Source organism: Salvelinus alpinus, chromosome 31, assembly GCF_045679555.1.
Source record: "Salvelinus alpinus chromosome 31, SLU_Salpinus.1, whole genome shotgun sequence".
In the NCBI taxonomy this organism is placed as follows: Eukaryota; Metazoa; Chordata; class Actinopteri; order Salmoniformes; family Salmonidae; genus Salvelinus; species Salvelinus alpinus.
Genome location: NC_092116.1, coordinates 19684338 through 19697410, shown reverse-complemented (window position 1 = coordinate 19697410; position 13073 = coordinate 19684338). Strand labels below are relative to the sequence as shown.

The following is a 13073-nucleotide window of genomic DNA, read 5'->3' as shown; positions in this document are numbered from 1 at the left end:
TCTGAATCTGTCATTAGTGACTAGCACCAAAGGCTACAAGAACTACGTATTGACATGTTTGTAATTTAGCAGACGCTGTTATCCAGAGCAACTTTCAGTAGAGTGCATACGTTTTCGTACTTTGTTTTGTACTATAGGAGATGATCCTGGTGGCTATTAGTGGTCATGGTGATGTCTGTCTTGACATTTTTAGAAAGTTAAAGGTCATTTACTGCATTTCTATACAATTTAAAAACTCTAAAATGCTATTTGGAGAACAGTAAAAACAAGCAAAAATGACCCCAGCCATTATCACATTGGTTGCTGTAGCTTCATTCACCTCAGTTGATCTACAGACACACAGCTTATTATGAGCTATACTATTAGCCGCTACACATTAACTCACATTTATACAGCACCGGGATTACAAACTATAATGTAATACGTACAGAGGGATCTATTAGTAGAAAAAGTATTTTATTGAGAAAAGGTAAACAAATTCATTTGCTTTACATAACTTTTTTGTTGCTACATTTTTACATTTCCTGTAATTCTACACATTTTGGCATGATTATGCCATATGATATCCAAGTGAAAGTGACTAACAAAATCAATGGGTGGCCCCCTGGAGTCTTACAATTCTTTTAAATCTTAGAAGCCCTCTTTGTCAAAACAATTATTCACTGTTCGCTTCTTGTATTCCGTCTGCAACTCAATAGGCAGTTCTGTGGATTTGGATTGGAGTCTCAATTCTATTGGTATTGAGTTATATTTGATGGTTATCACTCCTTTACCAATTGTAGTCAAATTGAATATCATACTCATAAACATTGTGCTTAAAATGTGTACTTGTCTTTCAAGTCTCCATACCTGTGAACTCACTGATAACTTTTCACTCACCAGTTTGGCCATCATGTCTTTATTGTCTTAGGTGTCTCTCAAGGGGAAATTATTTCATTCTCATGCTATGCAGACTCGCTGCGATTCCATGATATAACAGGTGTTATTGGAGTTGTTTAGAAATGCTAAATGGCTTAAAGGTAGGACTTATTCTCACCTAATACTTTAATACTCATTAATTCCTGCTGCAGTGACTTACCTCTTCTGATCCTCCCTCCCGCCTCACCCACAGCCACGCCCGTCAGAGGAGAGGTGGTCAGCCAACGGGCCCCGCGGGAGGGACAGGTGGACAGAGTGAGGAGTGGGGGAGGGATGAAGAGGATGGTGATTTAAGAGTGCTTAAAGGCTCATGCATAACATTTGTTTGTGTGTCATCTAGATGCACTGATAGGAGAGTACTACATACACACTGACCTGAGCTCATAATTACTCCAAAGAGCACCGAAGAGACTTAATTGATTGATGGATAGATACTCAGAGATACACATTCTGAGACACACATTCTGAGACACATTGTTAGCATGGTTATTATTAATTCATAACAAATACAAATGTTTTATTTTCCAGCGAGTGAATGTGTTGTTTTACAGGGTCAGCCATAGTAGTACAATGCCCCTGAAGCAAATTAGTGTTAAGTGCCTTGCTCAAGGGCACAGAGAGATTATTCACCTCGGGTATTCGAACCAGCGACCTTTCGGTTACTGACCCTGCACTCTATAATTGTCTTTATTCTTGAGTGATGTTTAACAAATGAAAACTATTTCTACTGCTTTTTGTTATGGAAAAACATGTGTACCACAGTGTGTACCAGAGAGGTTTACTACAAAGCAGGATCAAGGAGTTAGCCAGCCAGCTAACTTACCTAAATAATCTAAGTGTAGCTTTTTCAATGAACCAGAAAATCCTTATTTCTGGTTGTTTATCAAAAGTTAGCTGGCTAACTCATTGACCCTGCTTTATTGTATCCCCTCTTGAACTATGGGTGCGCTCGCCTCCACTTAGTCTTAATGCAGTACAACATGTATCATGTCAAATCCTAACTGAGGGCCCAATGAATGTGCATCTGGTGTACAAACACAGTACAATATCATGTCACCCTTCATGTTACTAAATGATTGTGATAGAGGATCTTGCATTAGCGCATCGATCGAGGAGACAGGTTTAATTTAGCTCTGTGTGACCAGTGTCAGTGTCTGGTCATTAGGTTCCCGCTCCAACTTGTTCGTTCCTTGTTGTGTGTGTGTCTGTATGTATGCGACTGTGTTCACACCTGTGTGTCAGAGGGGGACGCCCTGCCCGCCACCGTCCGTCTGTTCTCTCCTGATGAATTCATGCGACAGCGGGGAGGAGGGGAGAACTTGGAGGCTTCAAGGAAGCCACTGGGCAGGGGGGAGGACGACTTGAAGGCGAAAGAGGCGGGGAGGACTTGGAGGCTAAAAGCAAGGCGCTGATGAGGCTCGGTGAGAGAGATTACCTAGATCCGTTAGGCCTAATTTTCTTTGCCCCCGGTCAGTGTCACGTCCTATAAGAACAGCCCCTGCTAGCTGGATACCAAGGGGGCGGAGGGTGGAAGGAAGACGTGTTAGCTGGATACGTTTAAGGCGCTAGTAGCCAGGGTGTCCAAGAACACTCGACTTAACTGGCCAGAGTGATCTGGGTGCGTGCATCGGTGGGAGCTTGTTCCATAAGCAGACATAACCTACTCCTGAAGCTGCCATTTGATGACTGATAAGCTCACCCTCGTCTAAGTGAAACGGATCACTCCCTCCCGGAGTTCAGTGTTACCAGGTGACAAACGCCAACCTGTTCCTCCTTTGGTGAAATGTATATAAAGTCCCATTGTGATTAACCTGTTCCTCTCACCCTGAGACACAAGCACTTCTCACATTTTACTGAAATGTAGTCCTATTTGGTTTATAGTTAGGATATTACTTATTTAAGTGATTTAAAAAAACATTTCCATGTAGTCATAAGCTACTTGTTTTTATATATACAGTGGGGAGAACAAGTATTTGATACACTGCCGATTTTGCATGTTTTCCTACTTACAAAGCATGTAGAGGTCTGTAATTTTTATCATATGTACACTTCAACTGTGAGAGACGGAATCTAAAACAAAAATCCAGAAAATCACATTGTATGATTTTTAAGTAATTAATTAGCATTTTATTGCATGACATAAGTATTTGATCACCTACCAACCAGTAAGAATTCCGGCTCTCACAGACCTGTTAGTTTTTCTTTAAGAAGCCCTCCTGTTCTCCACTCATTACCTGTATTAACTGGACCTGTTTGAACTCGTTACCTGTATAAAAGACACCTGTCCACACACTCAATCAAACAGACTCCAACCTCTCCACAATAGCCAAGACCAGAGAGCTGTGTAAGGACATCAGGGATAAAATTGTAGACCTGCACAAGGCTGGGATGGGCTACAGGACAATAGGCAAGCAGCTTGGTGAGAAGGCAACAACTGTTTGCGCAATTATTAGAAAATGGAAGAAGTTCAAGATGAAGGTCAATCACCCTCGGTCTGGGGTTCCATGCAAGATCTCACCTCGTGGGGCATCAATGATCATGAGGAAGGTGAGGGATCAGCCCAGAACTACACGGCAGAACCTAGTCAATGACCTGAAGAGAGCTGGGACCACAGTCTCAAAGAAAACCATTAGTAACACACTACGCCGTCATGGATTAAAATCCTGCAGCGCACGCAAGGTCCCCCTGCTCAACCCAGCGCATGTAAAGGCCCGTCTGAAGTTTGCCAATGACCATCTGGATGATCCAGAGGAGGAATGGGAGAAGGTCATGTGGTCTGATGAGACAAAAATAGAGCTTTTTGGTCTAAACTCCACTCGCCGTGTTTGGAGGAAGAAGAAGGATGAGTACAACCCCAAGAACACCATCCCAACCGTGAAGCATGGAGGTGGAAACATCATTCTTTGGGGATGCTTTTCTGCAAAGGGGACAGGACGACTGCGCCGTATTGAGGGGAGGATGGATGGGGCCATGTATCGCGAGATCTTGGCCAACAACCTCCTTCCCTCAGTAAGAGCATTGAAGATGGGTCGTGGCTGGGTCTTCCAGCATGACAGCGACCCGAAACACACAGCCAGGGCAACTAAGGAGTGGCTCCGTAAGAAGCATCTCAAGGTCCTGGAGTGGCCTAGCCAGTCTCCAGACCTGAACCCAATAGATAATCTTTGGAGGGAGCTGAAAGTCCGTATTGCCCAGCGACAGCCCCGAAACCTGAAGGATCTGGAGAAGGTCTGTATGGAGGAGTGGGCCAAAATCCCTGCTGCAGTGTGTGCAAACCTGGTCAAGAACTACAGGAAACGTATGATCTCTGTAATTGCAAACAAAGGTTTCTGTACCAAATATTAAGTTCTGCTTTTCTGATGTATCAAATACTTATGTCATGCAATAAAATGCAAATTAATTACTTAAAAATCATACAATGTGATTTTCTGGATTTTTATTTTAGATTCTGTCTCTCACAGTTGAAGTGTACCTATGATAAAAATGACAGAACTCTACATGTTTTGTAAGTAGGAAAACCTGCAAAATCGGCAGTGTATCAAATACTTGTTCTCCCCACTGTATATATAAAATAAGTCGTAGTTAAGTTTTAACATGTTGTTGATCGGTCATGACCTAACAGCTAGAGAGTGACCTCAGTGGAATTCAGGCAGACCCATCAGACATGTAACACTCAACAACTTCTACTTGGAGAGTGTAGGGCAGATTTGATTTCCCTTTTCTAGTTGGTGACATTAATATTTAACTTACCTCAATGTTGTTTTAATGACACACAATGACTCAAAATGCACCTTGAGATAACCAGACAGTATTTATCTTGTACTGCGTCATACAGAGTTATGTTATTCAACTCAGCATACAGAGACAGAGTCGTGTTCCAATTCAATTTCATACACCTTTACTTATCTCTTAAGGGGCATTCAATTAAGAAGGGCATTGATGATTGATTTCCAGTCAAGTGCTCTCTAATGGTCAATCCACAGAGGTAGCCGTCATTAGCAGCACGCAATAAGGTTTTAATGGTGAACCTTTTCAATGACTGACTGTTTAACATGCTATGGCCATAGACAACAGGTCATTCAGCAATACTTTAATTTCTATGTGTACGTCCCAAATGGCACCCTATTCCCTTTATAGTACACTACTTTTGACCGGTACCCATAGGGCTCTGTTAATAGTAGTGCACTATAAAGGGAATAGGGTGCCATTTGGGACGTAACTGTCTCACTAGTCCTAGTTTTAGCGGTCACTGCCCCCCCCTCAAAAACACCATTAGGCCGGGGTCTCCAGCAGGTCTGGCCTCCGCCCGTAGTACTGAAGCTGTCCACACACACACTGTGTGAAACACACCTCCTCTCCTCCTCCTCTCCTTGCTAATCCAGTGGTAGGCCTCCTGCTAGCCCCACACAGAGGCCAGCCCTAATTGCTCTTGTCGTAAAGCTCCCTGACCCAAATAAGCTGCAGCTCTCCAAAGCTGTGGAGATAAACCCCACTTTACCTCACCAAACCTGCTTAATACCACCACCCCCCCCACCCCCAAACACCATGGATGGGACGAGGTGGGGGTTACTAAGGAGGGGGCTGAGGGAGACACTGAGGAGAAGAAGGGAAGGGAAACAGAGAGAAAGAGACAATATGCTAATAGTTATTAGTCCAGTGAGATAAAGGAGAGGAACACAAAAAATAAACAAAACAAAAGAATGTTAAAAAAATATGATGTGGTTGTGAAGTGGAGTTGTTGGAGTGAGAGGAGATATCGGTATCGGTTTAGATAGGAAGACTTCCAAGAAATGTTCAGCTGGTGTTGAGATTATGAGCTGAAAGGGTTGGTATGATGAACCAAGTGCCCAGCAGCAGTGATAGCGTGTTATTCTCTTCTTTGTCTCTCCACCTGGTTCGGGAACGCAAGGCGGCTTAGCCACAAAAATGCCACGATCGTCATCACGTGGCAACCGTCACACCAAACCACTAGTCAGATAACCTCATTAACTTGTGTTGTTGCTATTAAGTTTCTCTATAAAACGGAGCTGAGAGATTGTCATATAAACGTATACTTTTTATACCGTAATCACTTGCGAGAGACTGTTTCGCAAGTCTTTAGTCCCTACTCGTTATTAAAAAATATATAACTTCCAGTTTGGTTTTCAGATATGCCTATACGGCTGTGTTTACACAGGCAGATCAATTTAGATTTGTGTTGCCCAATTATGTGCAAAAGAGCTGATCTGATCGGACAAAAGACCAATATTAGTGGAAAAAGATCCGAATTATACTGCCTGTGTAACAGCAGCCTATGAAGGCCTATGATTTCCCCCTAGAAATACATTAGGTTAGAAAAAACCAAAACATCACTTCCGCAAGTATAGGCATATCTGAAAACCAAACTGGAAATGATATATTTTGGGCCATTCTAGAGTGTTGCTCTGTCGTTCCCTCTTATTGGAAGACTTCTAGGCTACGTCCCAATAATATCACCTTTCTCCTGAAGTGTGCACTTGTTCACTTCCCTACACCGATTTGAAAAGGAAATTACTGGTATATTAAGAAATATGGTGGGAACTTCCACTAACCCTTGCCTCCACCTCGTCCACCCTCCCAATGCGTTCAGATTTGTGGGAAAGCAGTGAACGATTGCACATTTCAAAATAATTAGATAATATTGGGACGCAACCCTACTAGATGTGTTTCTGCCTTACAGATCTAATTCAACATACCCCTATCAGGCGTTAGGCAAGATCACAGGGCTCGGTAGAGTTTACTTCAATACAGGTCATGCTGATTACTAAAAAGGGGCCTTTAATTGGATATTAGGCCGAATCACCTTTGGCGTCAGCTCCCATCGGTTTAGGGATATCTTTTCAACTCAGACATGTTGTGGCCTCACAAGCTGTGAACAACACCACACTACAGATACGGTTTGCTCGGATGGAAAGATACAAGTTCACTTGCAAATTCATGAATTGATAACTGTCCGTTATTTTATATATGTTGACTTTTTCACTTCCTGAATTGACAACGGAATTCATAAAAAAACAGGAGAGAAATTGAGATATACCTAATGTGTAGTTTTGGCATCCAATCATCTAAGTCAGTACCCCCAACGGAACACATTTTAATTTAAGCCCTGGACAAGCACACCTGATTCAACTTGTCAACTAATCATCAATCCCTCAATGAGTTGAATCAGGTGTGTTTGTCCAGGGCTTCAACAAAAATGTGTGCTGTTGGGGGTACTGGAGGACTGGAGTTGAACACTTATCTAAGATGTAAACACCACACTAGAGATACCTTGTATCTTTCTGCAAACTGTGTCAGGAATATTTGATACACTATCAGATATGGTTTTAAATAAAAAATTCATGAATAAAAGAATTACCCTATTTCAACTCATTAAACTTAAAAGGCCCGATTAAGCCGTTTTTATATCAATATCAAATAATTTCTGGGCAACAATTAACTACCTTACTGTAATAGATTTCCATTAAAAGGGACAAAAGTAGCATTTTTTTGCTAAAAACTATTTCACAAGCAATCATTTTACTAAGACTGTCTGGGGGTAGTCAGTGGGGAGGGTGAAACTGAAAACAAGCTGTTATTGGCAGAGAGGTTTGGAACTTTGTTATTGGTCTATTAACCAATTTACCGCATGGCGATGTCACCATGGAAAGCCAATCCTCCCACCCATGTAAACCTGCTGATTAGAAAGTCCTGTCTAGATTGCGTTTTCAACCAGCAACAATCAGGAAATAACAAATCACATATGATATAAAAACACCGGAAAAACAGAATTGATTGCACTGGGCCTTTAAATTGACAGCTGAATTCACCCCGAACCTGATACTCAACCACTTTCACAGAAATATGAGGGAAATGTAGAGATAAATATGTAGATCTCCTTCCCAATCATCTAAGAAGTAAATGGTTAGCATGAAAATCTACTGGATTGACGTACTCAGGAACTTGATGTAGAATCAACAGAACAAGAACTGCAGTCCTACATGATGAATCCTCTGAACAGAGAACCTCTACTCCACTGCCCTCTGCTGGTTTGTGTTGCTACTACACATAAATGTGTGCCAAAAAAAACGGTCTACATAGCAAATTGAAATGGTCCAAAAATATTTTGATCGTTTTAAATAATGTAGTAACATAGTTCAGTCTGCCAACTAACTTTCACCCCAAAAAGGACATTTAATGAAAAGCAATTTAAGAATGAAGTTAAAGTTTTCGTTGTATTTTAATAGGAAACCAAACAAACCATTGACATTTACTTTCGGACAACTTGAACCATTCTCAGGTCAGGGAGAAAACATTACATTTGAAAAATATCTCACTAATATGTAAACTTTCAAAATGTAATTAAAAATGTTCTTCCAAATAACTAAAAATAACATTTATTAGTGGTTGGAGTACGGAGTTTCTCTGTGCTACAGTAAGTTCTTCACAGGTCTAACAAGTCAGTCCCCATCTATGCAGAAAATAGTAATACTGTACCATATTTTCACAACGCCAAATATCCAGGATGCAGACTATGGGTAGGTCCCGATTGGCACCCTATTGTTCTATTAGTAGTCTATAGGGAATAGGGTGCCATTTGGGACGGATGCTAGGGCCTACATACTGTACGTGACCAGAACAGCTGATCACCTTTAAGAAAACAACATCAGTGTTCACAAAACTCTTTACACTTCAAATATTTGCAAACCATAAAAATCCTTTATAAATAAGTGAGCCTTTCAATTAAATAGAGTATCTATGTCAGTAGTAGTGAATAACATGTGTATTATCCATTGCTTTTACAATCTCTCTAAACATTCCTCAGTGTTTGTTAAACCTGCAGGTATTAAATAACTTTTTCCAGTTAACACGCTGGTATCATAACAGTGGTAGACCCAGACCACTCACTCTTTCCCGCTACATAGACTGCATCTCAACATGGTAGTGTCCCAACTTATATAGAGCAAGGTCATATTTACTAAATATTCTGTGTCACAAATGCTCTGCAAGTAAAAAGTTTCAATGTTTTGTTCTCCATGGGCTGGATGAAGGTCAGAGGGCACTGGAAACCACTGGAAATGATAGGACCACCCTCACTGTAAATACATAGGTAACGATGATGATTTAGAAACCCTAGTAGAGTCAGGTGTCTCTCCAGGGGTTGAACGACAGAAAAATGAGCAGGAATTGAGGGACCAGACTGGTTCATGTTGTAGTGTAGTGAGTCATTTGATGATTTCTTGCTGGACAGAAGTCTTGTGAACTTACAGGACTGCTGAACTCCAAATCAACCCCTAGAGATAGACCGTACTATGTTGGCTTGGATATCCTCCCTAGCACGATTCCAGCAACTACGGTGGCTGCGTAACCAGGCCAACCCATTGATTTAAGGTATAGTGTCAATCAGGCACCAGTGTTCTCACCTGGTCTCCTCAGCAGCGTCGAGGGGAGGAGGGGTACTTGGCCTTCAGGCCCTCCTTGAAGCTGCGGAAGAGCAGGCGGTTCCTTCGGTTCTCCTCGTCCTTCCTGCTGTGGAACTCGCCCTGAACTTTGAACCCTTTGTGCACCACGAAGGCAGAGTTCAGCACGGAGAACCTGTAGCCTGCCACATGGAGCTCACAGGCCTGGGGAGAGGAGGAGAAGAGGCGGAAGAGAGGGGGGAGAAGAGGTAAGGGGGACATGAAATGGTGATAAATACTTTCAGCTAAAAGTTATATTATTTTAGTATAATGTACAGTGCCTTCAAAGTATTCAGACCCCTAGACTTTTTTCACATTTTGTTATTCTAAAATGTATTTGTTTTTCCCCCCTAATCAATCTACACAATACACCATAATGACAAAGCAAAAACCTTTTTTCAATAAAAACTGAAATATCACATTTACATAAGTATTCAGACCCTTTACTCAGTACTTTGTTGAAGCACCTTTGATAGCGATTACAGCATCGAGTCTTCTTGAGTATGACGCTACAAGCTTGGCACACCTGTATTTGAGGAGTTTCTCCCATTCTTCTCTGCAGATCCTCTCAAGCTCTGTCAGATTGGATGGGAAGCATTGCTGCACAGCTATTTTCAGGTCTCTCCAGAGATGTTCGATCGGGTTCAAGTCCGGGCTATGGCTGGGTCACTCAAGGACATTCAGAGACTTGTCCCGAAGCCACTCCTGCGTTGTCTTGGCTCTGTACTAAGAGTCATTGTCCTGTTGGAAGGTGAACATTCGCCCTAGTCTGAGGTCCTGCGCGCTCTGGAGCAGGTTTTCATCAAGGATCTCTGTACTTTGCTCCATTAAACTTTCCCTCGATCCTGAATAGTCTCACAGTCCCTGCCGATGAAAAACATCCCCACAGCTTGATGCTGCACCGCAGGGATGGTGCCAGTTTTCCTCCAGACATTACGCTTGGCATTCAGGCCAAAGAGTTCAATCTTGTTTCTCATGGTCTGAGAGACTTTAGGTGCCTTTTGGCAAACTCAAAGCGGGCTGTCATGTGTCTTTTACTGAGGAGTGGCTTCCGTCTGGCCACTCTACCATAAAGGCCTGATTGGTGGAGTGCTGCAGAGATGGTTGTCCTTCTGGAAGGTTCTCCCATCTCCACAGAGGAACTCCGGAGCTCTGTGTCAGAGTGACCATCGGGTTCTTGGTCACTTCCCTGACCAAGGCCCTTCTCCCCCCATTTTCTCAGTTTGGCCAGGCAGCCAACTCTAGGAAGAGTCTTGGTGGTTCCAAATTTCTTCCATTTAAGAATGGAGGCCACTGTGTTTTAGAGGACCTTCAACACTGCCAAAATGTTTTGGTACCCTTCACCATATCTGTGCCTCGACACAATCCTGTCTGAGCTCTACGGAAAATTCCTTCAACCTCATGGCTTGGGTTTTGCTCTGACATGTACTGCCAACTGTGGGACCTTATATAGACAGGTTGTGTCTTTCCAAATCATGTCCAAACAATTGAATTGACCACAGGTAGACTCAAATCAAGTTGTAGAAACATCTCAAGGATGACCAATGGAAATAGGATGTACCTGAGCTCAATTTCGAGTCTCCTAGCAAAGGGTCTGAATAATTATGTAAATAAGGTATTTCTGTTTTTCGTTTAATAAATTTAATAAAATGTCTAAAAACCTGTTTTCGCTTCATCATTATGGGGTATTGTGTGTAGATTGATGAGGATTTTTAAAATATATTTTAGAATAAGGCTATCACATAAAATGTGAAAAAAGTCAAGTGGTCTGAATACTTTCCAAAGACACTATATATTTTACTGCAGTGCAAGGGTTTCTGCAGTGTACGGTGTCAGTTGATGTAATGAAGCCCTAACTGTGTGCAACCATACACACACACGTGCCGCGTCTCCACTGCAATCTAAGAGTGCCCGGTTACCCGTATCCATACAATACATACCTGGCTGATGCGGTTGAAGCCGTACTGCCTGAAGTTCTCGTCGTACAAGGGCACGGTGCGGTGCCCAATGTAGAAGGGCTCCCAGGGGTCCACCCAGGATAATGTATAGGCCACGTCCAGGGGCCCCAAACCCTGGCTGTGTCTGTTCACCCACTGAGAGTAGTTTGTGGGGGCCTGGCACCGCGGGCATAGCTCCTCGTAGAAGGGCCTCACCTCGCCCACCTGGTACAGCTGCACCAGCTCCGACTTGGTGGCGGGCATCTTGCGTACGTGGCGGATCTCGAAGGCGGGCAGCACAAAGACCTCGTCCGTGGCGGGTTCACGTCTCATGACCAGCGCCAGGAACTGCTGGTGGAGGTCAGCACTGGGCGCCATGTCGATGTCAATGACCAGGATGTAGTTGGCTTCCGTGCCGCCGCGGGCAACGTTCCGAAGGAGATTATTCGGGTAGGAGACGTTTCCGTTTCCACCGATGGCGTAGTTCTGGTATTTGTCTCGGTGCGTCTCGAGCCTGGCGAACACAGCGGCACAGTCCTCAAGCCCGGTAAAATGCTCCCGGTCCTGCTCTGGGAAACTAGCCATCTGCCCAGAGTGGCACACCAAGTGAAAGTCCACCAAGGCCTGGATCTGAGGGCAGAAGATGGTGAGGGCGTAGACCAGGGCTGTGGCAAACTTGACATCTTGGCCATGAGCGAATATGGCCACAGAGAGAGGGTTTTGCCACCTTTCCACCAAAGAATTCAGGTGGTGCAAGTTGTTGATGGATGTGTGCGTTGCTAAGGCCAAGAAGTGAGAGCTGGCATCCACTCCTGGTTTCTGATTGGTAGAGAAATCGCTTTTGATCAAGTTCTTGTACACGCGGTATTGTCCGCTGGGATCAAAGATACCCCCTGTGGACAGAGAGTACCTGAGACGCTCTTTCCGTGAGTTTTTCTCCGGGTTGGCATTTTTCTTGCTAGAGCTCCCGAAGAGCTCTGAGTATCGGTAGCGCTGCTGCTTACCGTGCAGTTTCGATAGGAAGGAGAGATAGATCATTTGTAAGAGTGCAACAAGCACCAGAGCGCCGAGCACCACTTTGAACGCTGAACATTTCTTAGATAAATGCATTCCCGACCATTACATGTACACCACATGCAGCATGTCAAAAATACTTGAGCAATATGCCCCAGGAAGGTATCAAATCTACCACTGCTAGCTAGCTAGTTAGCTACAAGGCGCTAGCTAACTAATTTGGCAATTTGGGTACGTGGGGGAGCTCGACTATCTCGTGTCGTTGACACCACGCAGTGCTGCCACAGGGTTCGATTTTAGATCGTGAAATCATTGTACGTGCCTCCTTCATATCTGATGCTTTGCGGTTCTGTCAATCTCATAGCGTTTCAGCAACATCAACAAGACGTTAGGACGTGTTTTTCTTCTTCGGTGGGGTTTATCAGCAGTTGGCATCCAACTTTGTGGTGCATTACCGACACCTACTGTATTGGAGTGTGGGACAGGGGGAAACGAAATCCTACATGCCAGCCCCGTTGCTCTTAAAAATATTAAATATGTGTGACTATATCTAATGACGTTCTACTCAATAAACTAAACTAATTTCCTGTATCCCCTTCTCCCTCATACTAGATCTCAGCCTCTCTCTTTCCCTCTGATACTGCCCACACTGTAGCAATACATGCTCCAAGGTATATGTTTCCTGGTAATAATCACATTTTCCTGTTGGATGCTTTCCTATCACATTTAAGTTCTTATTAAACTAGCT

General features: G+C 43.4%; 1 protein-coding gene across 2 annotated transcripts; it reads right to left on the bottom strand.

Moving 5' to 3' along the window:
- Positions 1–8136: 8136 nt before the first annotated feature.
- LOC139561233 (beta-1,4-glucuronyltransferase 1-like) lies at positions 8137–12732 on the bottom strand. 2 transcript variants are annotated; one of them, XM_071378203.1, is made up of 3 exons: positions 11315–12636; positions 9339–9539; positions 8137–9011 (listed from the first exon to the last, which is right to left on the bottom strand). In XM_071378203.1, exons 1-2 carry the CDS (start codon positions 12419–12421, stop codon positions 9348–9350), a joined length of 1299 nt encoding a protein of 432 aa, XP_071234304.1. In that variant the 5' UTR covers positions 12422–12636; the 3' UTR covers positions 8137–9011; positions 9339–9347. The 2 variants fall into 2 exon arrangements, with proteins under 2 accessions (XP_071234304.1, XP_071234303.1); XM_071378202.1 differs by having other exon boundaries at positions 8137–9539; positions 11315–12732.
- Positions 12733–13073: the final 341 nt, after the last annotated feature.